This window comes from Poecilia reticulata, chromosome 21, assembly GCF_904066995.2.
Source record: "Poecilia reticulata chromosome 21, P_reticulata-male-v2, whole genome shotgun sequence".
Lineage (NCBI taxonomy): Eukaryota > Metazoa > Chordata > Actinopteri > Cyprinodontiformes > Poeciliidae > Poecilia > Poecilia reticulata.
Window position 1 is genome coordinate 21,776,361 of NC_088850.1, and position 23,239 is coordinate 21,799,599.

At 38.9% G+C, this 23,239-nt stretch overlaps 5 protein-coding genes across 5 annotated transcripts; all 5 read left to right on the top strand.

The window, feature by feature from the left end:
• Nucleotides 1-36: 36 nt before the first annotated feature.
• LOC103457959 (trace amine-associated receptor 1-like) lies at nt 37-1,011 on the top strand. Its single transcript, XM_017302130.1, has one exon. The coding sequence runs from the start codon at nt 37-39 to the stop codon at nt 1,009-1,011; it is 975 nt and encodes a 324-aa protein (XP_017157619.1).
• Nucleotides 1,012-3,407: 2,396 nt separating this feature from the next.
• LOC103457958 (trace amine-associated receptor 1-like) lies at nt 3,408-4,590 on the top strand. The gene has a single exon (XM_017302042.2). The coding sequence runs from the start codon at nt 3,556-3,558 to the stop codon at nt 4,537-4,539; it is 984 nt and encodes a 327-aa protein (XP_017157531.1). The 5' UTR covers nt 3,408-3,555; the 3' UTR covers nt 4,540-4,590.
• A 2,221-nt stretch (nt 4,591-6,811) lies between these two features.
• On the top strand, nt 6,812-8,931 carry LOC103457957 (trace amine-associated receptor 1-like). Its single transcript, XM_017302041.2, has one exon. It carries the CDS (start codon nt 7,942-7,944, stop codon nt 8,929-8,931), a length of 990 nt encoding a protein of 329 aa, XP_017157530.1. The 5' UTR covers nt 6,812-7,941.
• Nucleotides 8,932-9,394: 463 nt separating this feature from the next.
• LOC103457747 (trace amine-associated receptor 1-like) lies at nt 9,395-11,905 on the top strand. Its single transcript, XM_008398121.3, has one exon. It carries the CDS (start codon nt 10,700-10,702, stop codon nt 11,696-11,698), a length of 999 nt encoding a protein of 332 aa, XP_008396343.1. The 5' UTR covers nt 9,395-10,699; the 3' UTR covers nt 11,699-11,905.
• Nucleotides 11,906-21,169: 9,264 nt separating this feature from the next.
• Nucleotides 21,170-22,228, top strand: LOC103457955 (trace amine-associated receptor 2-like). The gene has a single exon (XM_017302043.2). The coding sequence runs from the start codon at nt 21,196-21,198 to the stop codon at nt 22,135-22,137; it is 942 nt and encodes a 313-aa protein (XP_017157532.2). The 5' UTR covers nt 21,170-21,195; the 3' UTR covers nt 22,138-22,228.
• Nucleotides 22,229-23,239: the final 1,011 nt, after the last annotated feature.

Sequence of the window (23,239 nt, forward strand, 5' to 3'; positions counted from 1 at the left end):
AAATATTACTGATATTTATAGTAATTACAAAGAGAAATGGAAGAAGAAACTGGTTTCTATATTGGTTATGACTTCCACCCATGTTATGAAATTAACAACATCTCTAAGATAATGAGAAGGACTTCTTCTACAATATGTACTTTGCTCTACATTTTCCTGGGCTTACTGTCTGTTATTACAGTGTGTGGAAATCTTCTTGTAATAATCTCCATCATTTACTTTAAGCAGCTCCACACCCCGTCTAACTACCTGATCGTCTCTCTGGCTGTGGCTGATCTACTTGTTGGGATCGTAGTCTTTCCTCTGAGCATGTCTTTCTCTCTCAGCTACTGTCTGTATTACAGAGACTTATTCTGCAAAATACGAGACAGCTTCGATGTCATACTGAGCACAACCTCTATTTTTAATTTGTGCTGTATTTCTGTGGACCGATACTATGCAGTGTGTCAGCCTCTAACATACAGATCTAAGATAAACACTGGTGTTGTTCTGGTTATGATCCTCATGAGCTGGGGCGTTTCCGTACTTGTTGCTGTCGGTTTTATTGTTGCCGAGGTAAATCAGGAAAAATGTCAGGAAAATTGCTTTTCTGATGTTGTGCTTGAAAAGGTTTTAGCCCCAGTTTTCTCGTTCTATCTCCCAGTGATCGTAATGTTGTATATATACCTGAGGATATTTCTTGTTGCACAAAGACAGGCTCGCAGCATCGAGAATGCAGTAAAGCCTGGTGCAACTGTGAGCAACATGGAAAGAAAGGCAACCAAAACTCTGGCTATTGTTCTAGGAGTTTTTCTGATGTGCTGGCTGCCTTTCTTTCTTTGTTTTTCCCTCCAGTTATTAGGTGGTGTATCTGTGATGATGTATGAAACCCTTAACTGGCTCACGCTGTCCAACTCGATGCTCAATCCATTCATCTATGCTTTCTTCTACAGCTGGTTCAGGTCAGCGTTCAGAATCATAATGTCAGGAAAAATATTTCAGGGGGATTTAACAAACACCAAGCTCCTTTGACACGTTTGGAGTCTGAGAAGAGAAATTCATCTTAGTACTGAAATGTCTGCAAAGCTATACTTAATATGGCCTAAGCTGTTAGACTTTAGAAAAATGTAAAAAAAAATTATTAAAAAACATACTGCAGTTTTTGTTTTGATGTAGTTAAGAATAACGTGCCATGCTGAGAATGACACTTTATCTCAGTTTCTCTTGTACACTGGGTCAGTTTTCTCACTGCGTTGTATACATTAAGATGTTCACATTTACATTATAATTTACAAAGCTCACAAAAATCTTCCAGCTGAAAAAAATAACAATGTGCCTTAAGCTTTAAAGAGAAATACATAGACAGAATTAATTTTACAATTTTAATTGTTCAACTGCTATAAAGTACAATTGACTTCAATAAAAGTGATGTATTCAGATGGGGTTATGATCTTGAAAAACAGAATGAAAGATTAGAATATATTCTTAAAAATATTGTCTGATGTCAGATATTCCATAAAGGTGTCCTGCACACATTTTTGGAAAGATTTAGTGATAAAACTAGCAAAATATCCACAAGTAATATAAGTGAAGAGACATGGGCTAAGTAAGCGCTCAAGTCCAGTGAGAATTGTATACAATCGCCTTTACTCATCACCTTGAGTAATCCTGAAACACAGGGATCAGCGTACTTGCACAGAGTTTCCCCAAGTAAAGCCTGGTGACTAACCAGGCCTGGTTAGTCACCAGGCTTTACTTGCGCCCCCACTAGGCTGGGCATTGTTTGTTTCTGTATTATATATAGCTGCTATGACTGGTGTAGACAGGTTACAGAGTCTCTTTGGTGAAATTGTCGGAAGCACACTGGTCAGAATGTAAACTCATAGGGAAACTGAGGTGTTATTTTTATTCACTTGAACTCTGAAACCAATGCCTGTCTTTACTGTTCTACATGCTAACAATTGAAGCAAATTAAGTGACAAAAAATTTGGGCACATTAATTAGGATGAAACAACTTAAGTGCAAAGAAAAGGATATTTTTATTCTATTTATTTTTATGTTTACTTAAAAAAAACTTCTTAGTGTTTCTAGTTAGGTATTCCAATAGTTTTCTGCTCTTACCCTGATCCTGCGTGCTCTTTTAAAAGGTTTATTTATTTTTGTGGGGTTTTGGAAGCTGACAGTCTGATGGGACAGTCCACTGACCCCCCCATTTCCTCGGCGTCTGACCGTGACATTTGCCGTGCTCCTCCTGAGTGTCATGCTTAGATCGTGGGAGGGTTAATAGTTGCTTCCAATAACCTCGTCATATTTTCAAATTTCAGAACGAGGTGATCATACAGTCATTTGAATCAGGTGTTCTGGAGGAGCAAAAACATCTAAAATATGCAGGGCAGTGGTCCCTGAGAACTGAAATTGAGAAATACTCCTCTAGAGTTAGTCTACTGGATGAAATAAACATAAGTTCACATAGTTCAGAGAGAAGGTTCGGGTTCCTATGTGTAAATATAACCATCTTAAATATTCGTTTGCACCACTCTCCATCAGCCTGATAAATGATGGCCGTCTAGCAGGGCCTGTACAGACCAATAGGAGGCCCAGATAGTGATCAAGAATAGCATGAAGGGAATGTATTGTATGTGAATGTAAATGAGATGGCTATGGGGATATACTGCCAATCTGACATTTCAATCTGCAGAGACTCAGATGGACAAAAGGGAAGAATGAAAAGATTTAATGACAGGAATGAATAGCAGTTCTTTGGCGCTCGGACCCCAGCAGCTAATTTGAGCTGAGATTTGATGTGAACTCGATGAACATCCCGATAACTGATTAGGGATGCTCTCCCCCGGGGCCCGACACTGGTGGTGGTGATCGGGAAAGGGTGCTATACTAGAGCTGAAGGATGTGGGTGGAGAAGGGGAGGTGGTGGGTTGAACGCAGCTGGGAAGCAGCTGACGGCTTGGGTGTGGATCCCTTTACGCAGAGCCTGATTGCTGATTGAATGCGCCGGGTGAGGTCCAGCGCTGAGGTCAGAGATGAGCATGACGTCGATGGGCGAACGAAGGGGGTGGAGTCTTCCAGCCTGAACTTCCGCTAAAGCTCCATTTGTGTTTTTATGTATTTTTTACTTTTTGCAATGATGTTATTTTTATGTTCCTGTGGTTATTGTCTTTTTTGAAGTATTGTTTATTGTTGTACTACAGCCTTGCCCCTACTTCCTAGACAAATATTTCCTATGGGAGACTAATAAATGACCTTATCTTAGTTTACATGGCGAATGGTAAGTTGTTGCTCGTGGTTGTTGCTAGGGGATCTCTTGGGTGCATGATACCTCATTGGACCTATGTAGGGAGTTTCTGATTCATGAAGACATAGGTAGAAAATAGAGAGTTCAGAATGCATAATCATAGTGAACAGAGCAAGTACTGAGGTCATGCTGATAGTTTGTCATGTACAGGGAATGAGTTGTAGAGAGAAGTGATTGCTGACTTGGTGACTTTGGTTTAAATGACTGATCAGATCTTTATTTTTTAAATTTATATCTGTGCAAATTACTGTGTATTGTGACTAAAAATGGAACTTGATTTTGGTAGTTTTGCTGTTAACAATACTGATGTGTCTAATGTAAATCCTTGCTTTAAAATTGCTTCTTATCTACCGACAGAAACACCCACTATTGCGTGTGTATTTTTGAATGTTTTTCTTGGTTCCATATCTGTAATAACTGTTTGTGGAAACCTCCTGGTAATAATCTCCATCGTTTACTTCAGACAGCTTCACACTCCAACCAATGCTCTCATCCTCTCTTTGGCTGTGGCTGACCTGCTTGTGGGCGCCCTGGTCTTCCCTCTCACAGTGGAGTTCTCTATAACCTCATGCTTGTATCAAGAGGAGATATTTTGCAAAGTGAGAAGCAGCTTCGACATAACACTCAGCACGTGCTCCATTCTGAACCTCTGTTGCATTTCTGTTGACAGATATTATGCAGTGTGTCAACCTCTGGCATACAGAACTAAAATCAGCAGCCATGTTATTGTGGTGATGATCTTGGTGAGCTGGGGCGTTCCAGGTGTGGTTGCGGTCAGTCTAGTGGGGTTTAACAGAGCAAAATGTGGACAAAACTGTTTTTTTACCGTTGTGCTGGGAAAAATTCTGATTGTTCTGATTACGTTTTACTTCCCACTGCTGGTAATGATATGCATCTACCTAAAGATTTTTTTTGTGGCACAGAAGCAAGCACACAGCATCCAGAGCATGAAAAACTCTGGGCCATCTGTCAGTAAGATGGAGAGGAAGGCCACTAAAACCTTAGCTATTGTGATGGGAGTTTTTCTGCTCTGTTGGCTGCCGTCCTTTTTATGTACAACCGTTCTTACTTTCAGCAACGCTTCCCAGCCCGGCCCTCTGGTAGAAATACTCAACTGGCTTGCGCTGTCCAATTCAACGTTCAACCCATTTATTTATGCTTTGTTTTATAGGTGGTTCAGGTCAGCGTTCAGGATGATTATTTCAGGAAAATTTATTTTGGGAGATTTCACTAACTTCAAACTTTTTTGATGTTTGATGTTATTCTTAGAGTAAATCCATAATGTCTAATTGAAATTATGCTGATAGTACATGTAGCTTTATGAGTGCTTGTATGTGCTTAAGAATGCTAACTGCAAACAAAGCCAGATTTTCATTTGTAAAAGCAAAATCTTTATCAGTAAAAATGGAAAAATAATTTATTAATGTAAAACTAAATTAAACTCCTTTATATTCATGTGTTGTTTTTTTGTAGACTTCCACCATATTTCAGTCATGTCTTATTTACACACATAAATTAAATGATTATATATGGGGTATACGGAAACTTTCAGTCTAATATGTCCAATATGTTTTATAAAATATTCTATTTTCTCTTAGTGTCCACAGATATAAACTAGCTTATACTAAATCTGGTGCAAAGCATTTTATTACTCATGTTCTTTTTGCACATTGTCTAATGTCTAATTATTCAGAATACTCCTGGAAATGTTTATGAAACAAACAGAATGTGTAAGCTCTCCAGCATATTTTCATGATATAATATAATCTGTGCAGTAAGCATAGTTGCAGAAGTTTTGTTGATGCTAAATTTCCTAGCTACTGATATTGGTGTAATTATAAAGTGAATGTTATCACCTCCACTGTGAAATATTAGATCAAGTAAAATCCCAGAACAGAGACGGCAGATCCTGAGGTAAACACAGTGCACCAGCCATCAATAGTCTACTAAATCAGCAGCTACAGGTTTCCAAATAGGATGTGGCCTTCAGATTAGCTTGAGAACAAGCATAAAGATGGACATCCATGTCCACGAAGCTGATTGTAAGCCTTATCAGTGTAATACAAAGCATGGGTGCAATGATGACAGACTTTCTGAAGAACTGATGTAAAGCAAGGCAAGTTTATTTGTATAGCACATTTCAGCAACAAGGCAATGTCAGATGCATTACATCAGGAATGTCAAAGTCAAACACACAGAGGGCCAAAAACCTAAATTTGCTACAAGCCGAGGGCCGGACTGGTTCAATGTTTATTAAAACATATTGAAATGATTGCACGTAGCCTATTGAACCAAGACCTAACACAGTGTATATTATATAATAATTAAATGAATAAAGCAATATTTTCTTATGGATCTGCCAGTAATTTCAAGTGAAACCATTTTTCAACAAGCAAACAGACAAAAACCAACTTCCTTCAAAGATAAATCGCATGTCCTGTACACTAACAGAATAAAGCAACATTTTGTTATGGCTCTGTCAGTTACCTCAAGGGAAAACATTTTCAACAGGCAAACAGCAAAAAATTTAATTGGTTTTAAAAACAAAATATGTTTCTTAATATCGAGATAAATAGATAAATAAAAGTGCATACATTATAAACAAAAAATGAATTATTGTGCTGCACTATGATCCTACCGATCACTGCTTTCAAATAGTAAAATAAGAAAAAAAAATCTAAGTAGTTGTATTCTTGGCTCTTATCTGCAATTTTCCTGAGTCCATTCAACTGAAAAAAATATATAAATACATAAAATACAATAAAGTATTTATAATCAATAAAGTAAAATAAAACACATAAATCTATGGCACACAGACAAAACAATACTTCCATCAAGTATTGAAAAAAAATCACAAAAAAACAACATGATTTTTATTTGTACAAAAATCATGTCTTGTACAAATGTAAAAATTGAACTGAATTAAAAGCTGAAAATGCATCACTGCTCTGTGATGGTCACTTGTCTGAGGCTCAGCTTGATACTTGGTGGTTTATAATCTTTTGTAAAAGTTCATCAATGTTTGGGGTTCGGCTCTGAGCTGAGGAAATCCTGAGGATTGGGTGAAGGTGATTATCAGTAAGACTGTGTGAGGTTTTGTTTAGCTTCATTAAAGAGAAAAGATGTTCTGCCAAACAGAGAGCGTCCAAGCAGCTTGGATGGACAGCTGGGGCGTTGTGTCGGGGATAAAATGTGCAAACTCAGCAGCACCCACCCTCTCATATTTTTCCTTCAGTGTGTCATTGCTCTATAGCTCAATCAACTCCATTGGTAGGTTTGGTGGTGCGCTTTCTACATCAACTTCAAAAGGATTGCTGAGCAGTCCAAACCTGCTATTTTTGGCGCTTCAAAGTCAGCAAATCGCCGTCGGAAGTTGGTGGCAGGTATGTTGAGTTTATTAGCAAACTGTGCACTCGGGAACTCAGCGATAGTGAGCTTCTCTTTCATGGTATGGCAGCTGGAAAAGTGGCTCAAGTTTTCTTTCTACATCTGCGTCTACCACAAACTCAGCTTGGTTTTACTGTACTGTACACATCAGAGATGACACGTCCCCGTCCCTACAGCTGCAGATTCATCACATTTAGATGGCTCATGATGTTGCAGAGAAACGGCATTTCACACAGGAATGTTTCATCTCGGAGCTCTGTTTTGTCTTTGCCCTTGCTTTCCATGAACAGACATTTCCTCATGCAGCTCGAAACATCTTTGCAGCACCTTTCCCTGGCTTAGATTCTAATCCGGTACTTAAAAGTGGTTCAACCCGTCTGTCCACACATCTTCTGGCACCATGCTTAACTTATAACAGGAAGTTGTCGTTGTTTTGAAGGATTGTGATTGGCTTATATAGGTTTAAGCTTTGCCCTACACTGCACCTTATGGCAGGGGTGGGCAATCCTGGTCCTTGAGGACCAGTGTCCTGCAACTCTTAGACGTCTCCCTGGTCCAACGCACTTCAATCAAATAGCCGAATCCTCTCCTAAGTACAGTCAAGTATTATTTGACTCAGGTGTATTGAAGTAGAGGTGCATCTAAAAGTTGCAGAACACCAGCCCTCATGGCCTGGAGTTGCCCACCCCTGTTCTATGGGTTTGGCATGTTTAAGACAACATTCAGTTGTATAATTCATCAGGTTTGTGGGGATAAACATTTTTCTTTAACCGATCAGGTGAGGACAAGATTATTTTATAAAAACGAATATCTATACTACATCAATTTAAAAAGACATGGTTACGTGTGGACAAGGCCTCAGTTTGCTGTTCTTAGCTGACAGCTATGTAGCCCATTGAGATGCTCTGTTGTATTTGCTTCAGTGGTTATTAAGCCTAAACCAATTCTGTCTGTCTCTCTATCACATATACAGACACACCATACACTAATATATTCACAACACCGTGCACAAATTGTAGTGTGTCCCATCTGACTTGGTGACTGAATGTTTGCATTCATTATGATAATTAGATGGACTCCCCTATTTATCTGTCAGGTTATGCACAGAGAGGGAAGACGCCTGTGTGAGTGCATTCTGACATGCTTGGTAAACTTTATTCTGATCTTTTGACTGTGATGTGTATGATCCATACTAGTGTTGATGTTGTGGTTTTTAGCAGTAAAGTATATTGGTATTGATTGTGATATTTCAGATATCGTCCACTATGGAACCAGAGGTGAATGCCAGCAGAGCTGCCACACATCCCTGTTATGAATCATACGACTCGTCTTACAAATTCACAAGCAGCCCTTCTTTTATTTGTGTGGCATTATACGTTTTCCTTGGCTCTCTGTCTCTCATAACAGTGTGTGGAAATCTCCTTGTGATAACGTCAATCATTTACTTCAAACAGCTCCACACTCCCAACAACTACCTCGTCCTCTCCCTCGCTGTGGCCGACCTGCTTGTCGGCGTTTTAGTTTTCCCCTTCAGCATGGCGTTCACTGTCACTTCATGCTGGTATGACGAAGATTTGTTTTGCAAAGTGCGAGGCAGCTTTGATGTGACACTGAGCACAGCTTCGATTTTGAACCTATGTTGCATTTCTATCGACAGGTATTACGCTGTGTGTAAGCCGCTGACTTACAAAAGTACAATGACTGATCGTATCATTGCAATGATGATTCTGGGATGCTGGGGTACGGCAGCCTTAATTGGAATTGGCATCATCATTGCAGGATTCAATCAGGGAAAATGTGAAGGGGACTGTGTAATTGATGCTTTGATATCGACCAGTTTGGCATGTATATTTTCTTTCTATATCCCAGTCATTCTAATGCTTGGTATTTATCTAAAGATTTTCCTTGTTGCACAGAGTCAGTTAAACAGCATCCACAGCATTGGCTGTCGAAGCAAAAAGTCTACTGCCGCTGTTAGCAAGACGGAAAGAAAAGCAACAAAAACCCTTGCTGTTGTGATGGGGGTTTTTATCTTGTGCTGGACTCCCTACTTTCTGTGCATCATCTTTCAGCCTTTAACATATAATGTGACACCAATTTCTGTTATTGAAACTCTAAACTGGCTAACTTTGTCAAATTCTATGTTGAATCCTTTCATCTATGCTTTCTTTTACAGATGGTTTCGATCAGCTGTCAGAATGATGATTTCTGGAAAGATTTTTCAAGGAGACTTTGCAAACACAAAGCTCTTCTAACCTTGTGTTTTAATGCGCATGTAACTTTCATTAGGAATTGATGTTTATAAAATCAATAAACATTGTTTCTATAAAGATTGTTTATTTACAGCACATTTACACAAAAGAGACCAACGTGTATGAATCATATTTAGAATTAGGCCTCTTTCAAAAACTAGTAAAGAGAAAAATATAAAGCTCATCTTAACTGTTTTCTGTCTGCCTTAGCTCACAATAAATGTCCAAATGGGTTTTAAATTATTCACACACTCCAGTAAGTCATTGTATGAATCAGTTCTGTTGATCTACTTCCAATTGTCAACCCAGAAAAATGTGAACACACCTTACACCAGGTCAGGTAGTATTTTAAGGTTTCCTTGAAGATCTAAGTTAAGCTTGTTCAGATGATTCAACAAGAAACAAGAAACCCCAAATCTGATTTCCACTCATGGTCACTGAGCATAGTTCTTCTCTTTCTCGCAGGTTTGCCAGTCCTGCTCTATAACCATTGAATTGAACCTCAGTCTGTCTTGGCTTTAACATCTGACCCTTTGAGATTAGACTTCAACTTTGACTGATGTCTGATGTTTATCATCTGACCTTTCAGCTTCAGCTGTTTCTGATATCTGTGCATAGTTTGAAAAAAGGCTTGTCAGTGATGTAGTCAACTGAATGTGATAGTATGAGATGAAGGTGATAGTATGAGATGAAGAACGTTTGCGTTTCTATAAATGTTCAAGGAATGCTGTTTGTTGTGGCAACTCCCACAGAGGAAATGTAGCCTTCTATAGGACAATTAGATATGACGCTTTTTTGTTTTTATTGTTTTGCTTACCTGTAATTGCACGGCATTCAAATCGGTCTCCACAGTTTAATAGAATCAGCATAAATGTTTCAGGACAGATCTTTACCACATTATGTGTTAAAATGACCTCAACTTTGAAACTAAACACAGGAATGATTAAACTCTGGTATTTAATGTAATAAGAAACAAATACTTGAGTTTGTTTTTATTTTTTACTCTATGTTTCCTTTCTAACCAGTCCCATCACTAACCTGGTGCTATAAACTATTCTTCCTGTTTACACCAGAAATGTACCGACTACGGTCCGGGCAAACCAGTTTTATCTTAGTTTTGATTCAACAGCAACCTAAGGCGGACGCATGCAATTAAAATGGTGTGACTTAGTTTCACTTTTAATCTGCACAATTGAGGCAAAAACAAAAACAACTTGATGCTTTAAAGTTAATTTTAAAAGTTGGATTACGAACGGAATAACTGTGATCATCATCAGAATTTCAGTAAAATCTACAAACACCATTGTGCAACGTTCAAACACGCCGTTGGTGTTTCAATATCAAAAATCATTGGAGTTCTGAAATGCCAGTCAGGAATAGTGTTGCTGTGAGGAGTGTTCACTAAAGCGTAAATATATTTCTCGAAATGGTATTCATAAATCTAGCTGGTTGTATGTCGATATAACTGTTTTTGGAAGATTTTTTTGCTCATATTTGGATTATTTCCCAGTAAGGGTACCTGTTCCCACACTAATATACATAGATTATGCAAACATGATAAAGGAGCTTACATCTAATTGGCTAATCAAACCATGTGGTGAATATGGTAATGAAAAGTGGATCCTATAATCCAGGTGCACACAGCTGAGCTCTGGACACATCACAAGGTAAGGGTGTGTGAAAACAGGCCCTACAGCAAACCTGCAGCATACTAAACTGAATCCTGTCTGCTTTTCTCATCATCATAGGTTGATGCCAGTAAACTCTTAGCATGGATGTAGATCTTGTGGTCAACAGCAGCAGTGTTGACCCCATACATCCCTGCTACATCTCAGACAATGACACTTACATGTTTGCACATAACCCCTCTGTTATATGTGTATCTTTGTACATTTTCCTTGGATTACTGTCTGTAATCACTGTCTGTGGAAACTTTCTTGTAATATTTTCCATCATTTATTTCAGACAGCTCCACACTCCTACCAACTACCTCATTCTCTCTCTAGCTGTCGCTGACCTGCTTGTCGGGGTCTTGGTGTTCCCCTTCAGCATGGCTTTCACCGTCACTACATGCATGCACTATGAGAGTTTGTTCTGCAAAATACGCGACAGCTTTGACGTCACAATGTGCACGTCCTCTATTCTCAACCTGTGCTGCATCTCCATAGACAGATACCATGCGGTGTGCGAGCCACTGACATACAGGACGAAAATAAACGCTCGGGTAACCGGGATGATGATCCTGTTCAGCTGGGGTGTTTCTGTCCTAATAGGAATTGGCATCATTGTTGCGGGATTCAGCCAAGGCGCATGTGAGGACACATGCTCTGTTGACATTATAGTGGCCAACACTATGGGACCTGTTTTCTCCTTTTACCTTCCAGCAGTCCTAATGCTATGCATTTACTTTAAGATTTTCCTGGTTGCTCAGAGACAACTGAACAGCATCCAGAGCACAAACGGCCAGAGCATGAAGTCTGGAGCAACAGCCAGCAGGATGGAGAGGAAGGCCACCAAAACCCTAGCAACTGTGATGGGAGTGTTTCTTTTATGTCTCACTCCCTACTTTATCTGTGTCGTCTTCCAGCCATTATACTACGAACCGCCACCACTTCCTGTGATAGAAACACTGAACTGGCTTACGCTGTCAAATTCAATGCTGAATCCTTTGATTTATGCCTTCTTTTACAGCTGGTTCCGATCAGCTGTCAGGACGGTCGTCTCAGGAAAGATATTCCACAGCGATTCAGCCAACTCCAGATTATTTTGATATTTATATATTGTTGCAGTTTACATATTGGGATTTTTCTAAATAATGATTAATGATAAAACCATGTAACAGGGGTAAAGTTTTGAAAAAAGTACTTAATCTGTTTTTATTTGCATAAAGAAGCAGCCTGTCAAGAACTATTTGTACCTTCTCAATTATCAGTGCAAAGCTCTTTAATCACATTACGTCAATAAAGCACTTCTTTCATTTGCTGTCCAATATTTTTTTTGCGCATCTCCACTAATTAATTTTACTTAGTCCTTTTTTTAGGTCTCATACATTTTTCAAACACAAGTTTGGTATATATCCGGTCAAATTCACATACATTAAATGGTCTGATTCAACCTGATTGTTTTATCATTTGGACAAATGCTAAAACCCAAAATCAAAGACACTGTAAGGAACACAGAGAAAAATTAATGTTGCAGTTCATATCATCTGTATCTGCAATAACTCTTCAAAGAGTTACAGATGACTGTGAGCAGGAAGGAATTCCTGTAGCAGTCTGTACAACAGCAAATCAGAAGAAGCCTCTGTCTGATAATACTGATGAAGACGATGCTCAGGGTTGTTTATACATTTTCTGATTTTATCAAGAATTTATTTTTGCGCCATCAAATCTAGATGAACACTGAGGTATTTATATTCCCCAACCACCAATGCTTTGTCTCCCGTGATGGGACTAGTGTTTGACCAAATTGTTTCTTCCAAACTCGACAGTCGTCTTCTTTGTTCTGTTCACATTATATGGTCCTACATCATGATGCAAAGCTCCACCAGGGTTCATCAGGGTCTTTTCCATCTCTGATGAACCCAAAGACTTGAGTCTAAAATCAGGGAGATAAGAGCACATCGCCCCGGTTCTAAAGTCCCTACACTGGCTCCCTGTAGCTAGAAGAATAGACTTTAAAATACTGTTAGTTTATAAATCACTGAATGACTTGGCACCAATATGCATTATAGACATGTTGTTGGAGAACATGAGGACAGCATTCAGCTTCTATGCACCACAAATCTGGAACAAACTTTCAGAAAACTAAAAACAGCTGAAACACTGCAGGCCTTTAAAACAAGGATCAAATCGATTAATTTAAAGGCATCATTAATATAGTTGATCTTGAACCATAATAATTGGAACACTGACCAACATATTTGATGTGTATTGATAATACTATTAATGGCCACCCATCTAGTGGGTAGGGTAGGGTTAGGGGATGTAGGATGAAAACCAGAAAATGAGTTGGATCACTCAAAATAGCTAAAAAAAACTATAAGGGTTACGGGAACCAAAAATGGTCCAGAGAGTCTGTGGGAGGGGCCCCACATGTCCACCAAGTTTGGTGGGTGTGACTCATTCCCTTGGCATAGCTGCCATTGAATCCCATTCATTGGAAAAAACTTATCCCTAGTCCCTCCCCTTCCTATAGCTGCCATAGATTCCCATTCATTTTTGGTCTAAGTCAGTGTTCCTCAACCTTTTTCGGGCCAGCGCCCCCCTCCCCCAGCCTTTATCCAGGTCCCTCACCGCCCCCCACCAAAGAATTTGTAGGCTACTTTACACTGACTATTATTTTATCACTAATATTATTATCACTATTGTAGATGTTTTGATTTTTATGCTTATTTCTGTATTTATTATCAAAAATAATTTCCCAGAGTACAACGACTGAGCTCTGCAACATTAAAACATGGATAGAACTGTAACTACATTAATCATAACTCTTCTTCTCTTCAGTGTTTCTGTCGGTTTCTGGTGGTGCAGCTCTGTGCTGCCTTCAGGAGAATGGGACATCAGAGTATCATCCATAAAACTTCCCCCACATGGCATTTATTGTGCAAACCAGAGCTTTCAGTGGAAAAACTAAAGTTTCAGGTCCTTTTTATGCCATAGAAATATGAGACAGAAACATGGATTATATCTTTATATAGACCTGTCTATTGATTTATAGATTAATAGTTTTACTGGACAGAAATTACAAAGAACAAATCTGGTTCTTAATCAAATCCTAATGAGTCAAATTGAAAGTGTCATGGAGTCATCAGCCTCATGACATTAACACTGACATGAAAAATAATATTGAAGAAATAAATATATAAAATCTAATTAAAAACATAAATAAGTGATCAGTTATTTACTGTTATGGTCTGTAAGATATATTTATTCTCAGTACTAGATGTGGTCTCAATAAACCCATCACATTTCAACAATATTATTTTACCTTTTATCTAGAAATAGTGTTTGTTTATTCTTGCCATAGAGTCCTCTGTATGAATTATTGCTCGAAAGGTCTTGCCATACAAGTTTATTCCTCTGTATTTACTTTAGTTTCTTAGTTTATTCTTATTTATTCTTGATCTTCATTCATTTCTATTTAGTTTCCTTTGATTAGTTTTATCCTCTCTTGGTTTATTGCTATGTCCACTTTAGTTTCTTTCCTTTTGCTAAATTTATTTGATTGTTTATTGACCACCAGTAATATTGTCACTTGCTGCGCCGCCTAATCATCATGTGTTTCACATCATTTGTTGATTTTTCACTGTTTAACGTTGGATTCTGTTTTAATGCCATAATTCACATCTAGTTCATTGCTCCGTTTTATGTCCCGCTTCTCTTGTTTCAGAGTTTTGCGCGATGTGCACCTCGGGTTTTTTTTTTTTTTTACCCCGTATGGTGCAGGATGGTCGGGAACAGTATTGATGAGGAAAAGGCAGACTGACATAAACCTTTTAAAACAACGGAAACAATTTCTGCATTCTGATTGTTGAAATTTAAAAGGGCTGCGGTATCGTTGTTCTATCACCCCCGTTTCATACCGGACCACTTACAGCTCCGGTGTTAACGCTATAAAATGAACGCTACAAAATACAGTTTTAGCAAGTTGCTCAAATTCTAAACTGGTATTGTTATGCATTTAAGGTGTAAAGTTTACCTTCGACCAAACGACCCCCAAAGGAATCCCAGCGCCCCCCTTTAGTAAAAATTTCTGCCAACTTCCCATCTTGTCCTCTTACCTCTAGCCATGCCCAGCGCCACTTGTTTTTAATTCCTTTCTCAAGTAAACGTGTTTCTTTACCGGGTGAGACAAATTCCATCTTCTTTCATATCGCATTTGATTTAACCGCCGAACCGAACGCACGCTCTTCTTTTCTACAAACCGTTTTACAGTCATTGGTCAAGAACACGGGAGCTAGAATTCTGATTGGCAGACATCTTTGTAGACGGAGCTCTTTAAGCCCGGAGACTACAGTTTGGTTGAGGCGGACCGTTTGGTCAAAAGCCGGAAATCCGACCCCCGGCCGGAGCTCTCTAAGCCCTGCTCTTTGAGAAAAATGAGGGAGTTGCGAGGTACGATGCATGCTGGACAGCATTTCAAATAGAGCTGGCGTTAGAGGAGCTTTTTTATGGGCGATCTCTCTCCGTCTCAGACTTCCAGCTTAGCGTCAGCCTTGGGACCAACAGTGTCAAGCCGAAGAGTCTAACTCACACCAGGGGCTTTATCGGGTTGGCCCCTCACTCAGCTGCAAGTGCTGGCGAGGTCCCGCCCTCCCTGTATCACTGGACACGGAATGAGCTCCAAACCAAGCATTTGGAGCACATGTTCCCGGTGTGCCAGGCACTAGATGCTGCGCCAGTTGTTCTTGGTGTTAGGGTTGTGCACCTCTTCCTCTGCAATATCTTCAGGAGAAATGTGGACATTCCCTATGCGGTTCTCAAAGCAGAACGACCACCTGGGCAGCTATGTGGGAGCATCAACCTGGACGTATTCTGTGAGGACTTAAGCACAAGGAATAGCTTTCCTGAACCTCTTACATTTGGGAGAGGCCGGGAGATGATGGTTCAAGCCGGAAGGGATGTAAAGAAGCACCTGTTGGAGGGCTTCTTGTCTGAGAACTTGTGCTTCTTCCCCCACATCAAGTTTTGGGATTTGTGTGGCTCCCACAAACTCTTTTCGGATTGTTGAGACTATGTTGTGTTGGAGTCTGATGGCCACAATGTGCAACTTTCAAAGGTGGCAACAGCCACCCTTAAAGCGTGCACAGAGGTGGAGCGGCGTTCCTTGAGCTTCTCAAGGAACCTCGAAAAGTACAGAGACCACGGTATGCTGTGGATGGACAAGGTACTTCAGAGGATTCCTGAGAAAGTAAAAGGCACACTGCATCTAAATGTACTCACCATCGTCAGCTGTGTTGATTATGAATGGTGATTATGTCAACTATAAGCAGCTGCGCACCCTGCTGGAGGAACTCAGTCCTTGTGTCAGCCAGGCGCTTCTGCAGAAGTGGCAGATACTGTCACAATTCAACTTGCCAAAAGTGTTCAACTTTCTTGTGTGGAAGTTGAAGGAAGACATTCCATACAGAGTGCAAGTGCCTGTGAAAGTGAAGACTGTTGTCAAAGCACCTGATGTGGTTGTGGAGGAACAGCCATTTGAGGACGTGCAGGAGGTCGAGGACAGGATGGTGTCCAACCAATGGTCAGGTCAAAACCTCACACGTTTCCTGCCAAATCTCAGATACTATGGTCTTCTGCAGAAGCGGAAAACATCAACCTTGACCGCAGTGTTACAACGAAGGCAGCATATGGCATATATTTGAAAAAGTGTCATGAACAGGACATTCCTGTCAGAACGCGCCATGCGCTTAAAATGAAAAGATTGCGGCAGATTAACATGGAGGGTTAGGGTTGTAGTGTTTATGTGGTTGTTACACCATAGGATTAGGGTTTGTTGCTTGTTGGACGTGTTACACGACAAGCTGTTGTAGTTTTCAAGTAGTGTTTTGCTTTATGTAGAATGTTTTTCAAAAGAAGAAAGTATAAAATAAAAAAAAATAAACAAAAATAAATAAACAAAACAAAAAGAATCAAAAAATACAAAAACAACAAAAAAAAAACACATGGACTCTTTCTTGACATGGCGTGGGGGCTTATGTGTCAGAGACACAACCAAAGAGTCCAAGGTTAGGGTAGGTGGAGGGTTAGATCAACCATGTCAAATGTTTTGTCCACTTAGTCAGACAGAGTTAATGTGCGCGGCCACTGGACATCTGAGAAACTCGTCCAGAAACTCGACCAACCAAAATAGTTTCTGTGTCCCCTTGTTACAAACTCAACAGACATGAAATGAAAGAGCTACTAAAGCCACATTAGCAGCATTGAATTAAATCTCCCATTTGTTGCGCATCTCTGAACAGTGCAGCAGATTACTTCATCATGCAGGGCCGGTCCAAGGGTGTATGAGGCCTGGAGCAGAATATGACTTAGGGGCCCCTTTTGTTGCTAAAAACATCAGCACCTCTAACAGCTTCTGTGTTGGATTTAGTGAAATCTAGGACAGGGGGAGTAGTTTAACTGGCAAACCTAAAAAGCAATAAATTATAATTGCAGTTTACTAATTTGTATTTGTGAACAAACGGAGCTGAAACTCAAAGATTAAAATAACAGCATCAGATTGTAGCTGTGGTAACAAACCAATCTGACTATGAATATTGTTCTTTGAACTTCTACAAAATAAACTTGCCAGCTTCTTAAAATCTTACATATAAATGTCAAATAATTTAAAGTGTTTTAATTTATATATGCTGAAACCATTATGTCAAATTTAGCAGCAATGATAATCTCAATAAACAAATGCTACATTTATATATCTGTGGTCTATGTTAAAATATTAGCATTTATGGGGCCCCTGAAGCTCTGGGGGGCCTGATGGAGCCGCTGACTTAATTTGGATTTAACAGAAGTGGATATAATTGATATTCATTTTAATTGTATTTTTTGATTAGTTGTTTTTCAGGCTAGTTGTGGGTTTATATAGCAGTTCACTGACGATGTTTTCCCATAACATATAATTACCCAGTGATATTTTTACTTTTATTGTCTACTTAACATCTTTTAATACAAAAACACGGTGGACCGCCAGTTGCCCACCTCGGTGCCCTGACCACCGGGCTTAGCAGGTTTTCTGGGGGAAACCAAAGCATTGTGGCTGAGGTAATCACATAAAAGATTACCTTACCCAAGTATTCCTTGTTTATGTTCTAACTTTATTGGAAACTTTGTAAACAGGACATAATTGCATTGAGGCAGTTTGCTTGGCTTGCTCACCTAATGCAGACCTTTGGGAGAAGAAAAACCCTGTGCAGCATCAGCGCAGGGACTGAAGACTCAGCGGTCATTTACACCTCTAATGACAAAAGGTGTTAGGTTGCATTATGTCTTTGCTTCAGAAGACAAACTGTTAAGTTTGCCATACTGAGTTGAAGCAACTTTACTTCATCATAAAAACATATTTTTAATATAAACCAAAAACGTTAATTTGAAATGTTCAAATGATGCTCTGTCTCAACAGATATAGTAAAAAAATAATAATAATAATTATGTCCCTTTATTTTCCTACGGAATGAAAATAAATGAATCATTTTCTACTCAAATTACTTTACTTATCCAATGCCATTTTCTGGGCCAGTTAAAATCTAGAGAACCTGTGTTTTTATTGACACAAGCTTCTCAGATGGGTGGATGGAAGAAGACCTTCCATCAGTGCATGTTAGGCCAGTCTAGCCTAAAACGCACTAGACACAAAACGTTTTGTGTCCATTTCCTTGGGAATAGTTTCTTGGATACAGAATCACCTTGGTGGTCACAAAGCTCATCTTTGTAGATGAGGTATTCCACGTCTTTGACAGTGGGAATGTCAGGGACCATCAACCATGTTTCTCCTGACAGATGCTCATCCATGTCAGCAAAGCAGCTTTTCATCTCATGGCAGAGCAGCCTCATGTGCTGGATAAACACCATGTGTAAAGACGTTGTGAATAGTGCCAACGTTGCATCCGCTTATTTTTGTCGTTGTAAAGCGGGAATATGTTGGCAAGGTGCGCCATTTTGATCCAAAATACGTCATTCAGATGTTCGAACACCGATTGATTGTTTCCAGTAGTGCTGCAGACGAACAACAGCTCCGCTGATAGGCCCATTAGTTGGGCCACAAAGATATCTGTGGACATGCTGGCAGCCCAGGGACAAGGCACCCAAACCCTAGTGAAGTTGAGAGACTTCTTCAGCTGTATTTGATGGTGCTCGTGTCAAATACAACGGCTGAGCAAAGTTTCTCCAGGCTCTGTTGTCGGAGCAGCGCCTTAATCACCACCTCTTCCTACATATCCACAAAAAGATGACCGATAGCCTGGACCTCAGTTCTCTGCAACTTCTGCTTTGCCAGTGAGCAAAGGGAGGCGTACTTTGGTAAGTAAGGAGAAAAAAGTTGTCTTATGAGGACATGTTAATAGTTTATGAAAACTATCCATTAATAGGCAACATAGTTACAAATGGCATAAATGTAGTTTTTCCATAAAGATTTTTTGGTTGTGTTCCAAGTCTGACAACATTTCAAAAAGGAATCCTCTAAATTGGTTCCACTGCACACCTGTCTCTTTGTGTGGAGATTGCTTTTGCAAAAGAAAAAAGAAAGGGTTGGATCATTTGCAGACCAACATATTTTCTAAATGGCATTTGACAAAAATGGAAAGTCAGACAAAAGAATTTGGAGAAGGACGCTCATTTCCAGAAGAATGATTTGGAAGAACAAGCAAAATCAAGATGGCCGAATTCAAGGCAAAAATACCCAACGTGGTAATTATTTTGAGGAGAAGATCAACAGATCAAAACTTTTTTGGATGCAGGAAGAGTCAGATTCAATGAAGAAAATCAAAGAGCAAATTACCTGGAAAAAGAATTGCTTGACACAAAACTCAAGCTGCAAGAATGCAAGTCTAATAAAAAATGTACAGAACTGAAGAAAACAATGGCACTGCTGAAAAAGACATCTGATGAGATGGAGATGAAAGAATCAGACCAGGTCAAAGATGCAAGTCTGCAGATGGTCAGTTAGTACCAACCAGATATTCTAAGCCTTAGGGAAGAAATAGAAACGGTGAGCAGGAGCACAGGGATGAGAAATATTGTCATGCTGAGGTTGAGATAAAGACTGAGAAGAGCCAAATTCCTCCACGTAGAGAAGAACATGCTACAGAAGGAATTAGACGAAGTCAAACGTACACTCTTTTTAAACGTGTCACCAAAAAAAACACCAATTTAATCACCTGTGACTGAAACTCTTGTTTGGCCTGAATGTAAAATTCAATGATTAATCTATTTGTTAACCGTTTCTTTTACAGCAGGTTCAGATCTGTTTTCAGAATAATCATCTTGGGAAAACACTCAAAAGGCATAGTTAAGTTAGCCACTATGTCATTAGTTTCTTTGCCTTTGTTTTCTTGCGGAGCCAGTCTGGTGACATGGGTGAACAAACAAAGAAACAAATAAAAGAGAAAAAAAACTATTGCTTGAGTACAAGCATTACAAGTTTTAAGAAGAAAGACATAAAATCCTGCTTTCTGACTCAAAATGTGTTCTCTCGAAATATGGCAGAAAAATTCCCCCATATGGGGAATCTACGTATGTACCAAATTTCACATGTCTACAGTGGAAGGCATGGCCTGTTTCAGAGTAGGGAGCGTTGTAGAGTGGTTTTTCCACTCTCCCTTTTGATTCCATTAAAATGTTATTTCAGGCAGGGGACAATTTTGGGAAAAGCTTGACGAAATGGTCAAGCTATATAAATGGTTATATAAAGCTTGGCCTCCAAGTTTCTATTTTCATGCAAAACAGGATAAGAAATTCTGTAATTATAATAGGCCTTTGCAGCACTTTAACCTCTCAAGTCTAATTAAAATGTAAGAATTAGGTTTATATTTTATATGTGCCTTCAGACACTGCAGTCTGAAGTAAGCCAAATCATATTTTTTATGTTATGCGACATGTATTTTCTTTTTTTTATGACAGTACAACACAAATCAGATTTTCACAAAGGCGGACCAGGTCACTTGGATACGTGGTCCTAAATCCAGTCTGATCTTTTCAAATGTGACCAGATACGTACGGTGAGGTCACATTCAACCTCTCAAAAAATCTGAACTGATGCAGTGAGCCGTATATATACATATACTTAGTTTTAACTGCAAATTTGTCCCTGAGTCAGTTGAACAAACATGACATGTAAAGGTTATCAAAGTCAAGCTAGCAGACAGTGCTTTCAGCAATAATCGGTTTTACCATAAATGGCTTGCACATTGTTGCTTTGTGCACATGTATTTTTACATTATCCAATAAAAAGTAAAAATAATAATGCACAAGTAAAATACCATTAGCATGTCAATTGATACTTAATGTGACACCAAGGAGAACTTTACCTTGGATACCAAAGGTAAGGTTGGTATCCAAGGTGTAGCCCCTTGGCTACACCCATAAACCTGTTAAGCCAATGAACACATGAATAATAATAAATCTAATATAAATGTGCTTTTCAGTCAAGGAGAACACAACTTGCAGCTGTGTGTTAAACTTACGGTGAAGCACAGAGCACTTGAATATCTGCCATCTCTACAACTCTATAAAAGCAAGCAAGATTTTGATTTTGTTTCCCAACAGGACTGAAAACATGGTTGAAGATCAGCGTGTCTGTAATGAATCAGCAGAGCTGGATGGACAGACTGTGACCTCCTATGTATTAAATGCTTTTGTAGTCATTTGGTCAATTCTGATAATATGTGGAAATCTTCTTGTAATCATCTCTGTCATTTACTTCAAGCAGCTCCACACTCCAACAAACTACCTGATCCTCTCTCTGGCTGTGACTGACCTGCTGGTTGGGGCTTTAGTTTTACCTTTCAGCACAATATTGTCTCTGAGTTCATGCTGGAATTCAAGTTATTTACTCTGTAAAATGCGAGGCCTGTTTGATATATTACTGTGTGCATCGTCTATTTTAAACTTGTGCTGTATATCCATTGACAGATATTATGCAGTGTGTCATCCTCTAACATATAGAAGTAAAATGAATGTTCGCGTTACTCTGGCCATGATTCTGGTGAGCTGGACTCTCTCAGCTCTGCTTGCTATAAGCATCACTGGACGCGGTTTAATTCAAGGAAATCTCAACCGAAGGTGTGATATATTTATAGCTACAAAGGAAACCAGTCCTGGACCATTTATTGAATTCTACATTCCAGCAATTATCATTTTAACAATCTATCTTAAGATTCTGGTGGTGGCAAAGAAACAGGCGAGGCGAATCCAGAACACTATGACGTCTGAAGCAGCTCTCAGTAAGATGGATAGAAAGGCCAACATAACAATGACTATAGTACTGGGAGTCTTCTTCATATGTTGGACTCCTTTCTTTTTATCTATAGGTTTATACAGTATGGGAAAACTCACAATACCTGTTGTAGTTATTGAAGCATTTAAATGGTTAGGATGGTCCAATTCCATGTTGAATCCATTAGTTTATGCTTTCTTCTACAGGTGGTTCAGACGAGCCTTTAAAATGATCATTTTTGGTCAAATATTTCAAGGAGATTTTTCCAATGCAACTTTGTGACATTATTTTGGTTGTATGTGCTGAGGTCCAATTTAACATGTTATCTTTTTATTGGTCACAATATTTTAGTTTAATATGGTAGAATTTTGTAATGTTACAAGACACATCTTACTGACTTTCATTACTTGAAATATTACACATTCGAAAAATTAGAAGTGATTATGTTTTTAATTTTGATCTGCAACATAATGAAACTGTCATTTATCATATATTTTGATAGCCCATTTTAGTCCCAATTGAAACCTTCCTTTTTCTTTCTTTTGGAAACGGTGTAGTTCATTAAAACCTACAATACCTGCATAGTTTCAAATACGCTTGGCACTTAATGCCTCATCACTGAATTATTATTAAATTGAAATGTGCATTACAATGATTGTTAGATTAAAAGTTGCTTTTGACAATAAAAACGTTTAGGCAGGTTTTTCAACACTTAATTGGGCTAAAATTTCTATATTAAATTTTTAAACTGTATTTTGCTAATTTAACAAAAAAAAAAATTTGTTAGCTTTAAGCAGAAATTCATCATAATTTACAGAAATAGAGCTGCCTTGAAAACATCCTTCTGTTTTATTGATCTGCATACTGGTTCACCTTGTGAATTGGGCTAATGAACCCACCTAAAATAAATAGTAAAAGAGAGGGAAATTACTTACACTGTAGCTGCTTTTACAAAGGCTGAAAGATTATGTCATAATTCCATTAAAACGTGCATTAATTTATCAAGATATTGAGATAAATTGGTCCATAAAGGATGTTTCTGTTTCTACTTTGTTACATATGTATCCCATTGTCATTCGTCAAACTACTTGCCGTTATTGTCTTTAAATTTGCCGAACATAACATTTGACATTGGTAAGACAATAAATGACCCTTAAACTTCATTCATAAATCGATTTTTGGTCACTTTTTAAATAACGGTCATTTTTTCTCCCCACATCAATGCATAGCATTTTGCAGCATCGTAACAGAACACCGCTAGCTGACCAGGAGGCACATCTATTGACCTTATCCCTGGGGGGGTTACTGGGGAAGCGATTATAGGTGTTACTTCCAGCAGTGCGGCTAGTAACACGGCTGGCATTATTTCATTGTAATTTGCAGG

Coding starts and splice junctions, on each gene's coding strand:
- LOC103457958 (XM_017302042.2), top strand. CDS start 3,556: ATGGAACTTGATTTTGGTAGTTTTGCTGTTAACAATACTGATGTGTCT.
- LOC103457959 (XM_017302130.1), top strand. CDS start 37: ATGGAAGAAGAAACTGGTTTCTATATTGGTTATGACTTCCACCCATGT.
- LOC103457747 (XM_008398121.3), top strand. CDS start 10,700: ATGGATGTAGATCTTGTGGTCAACAGCAGCAGTGTTGACCCCATACAT.
- LOC103457957 (XM_017302041.2), top strand. CDS start 7,942: ATGGAACCAGAGGTGAATGCCAGCAGAGCTGCCACACATCCCTGTTAT.
- LOC103457955 (XM_017302043.2), top strand. CDS start 21,196: ATGGTTGAAGATCAGCGTGTCTGTAATGAATCAGCAGAGCTGGATGGA.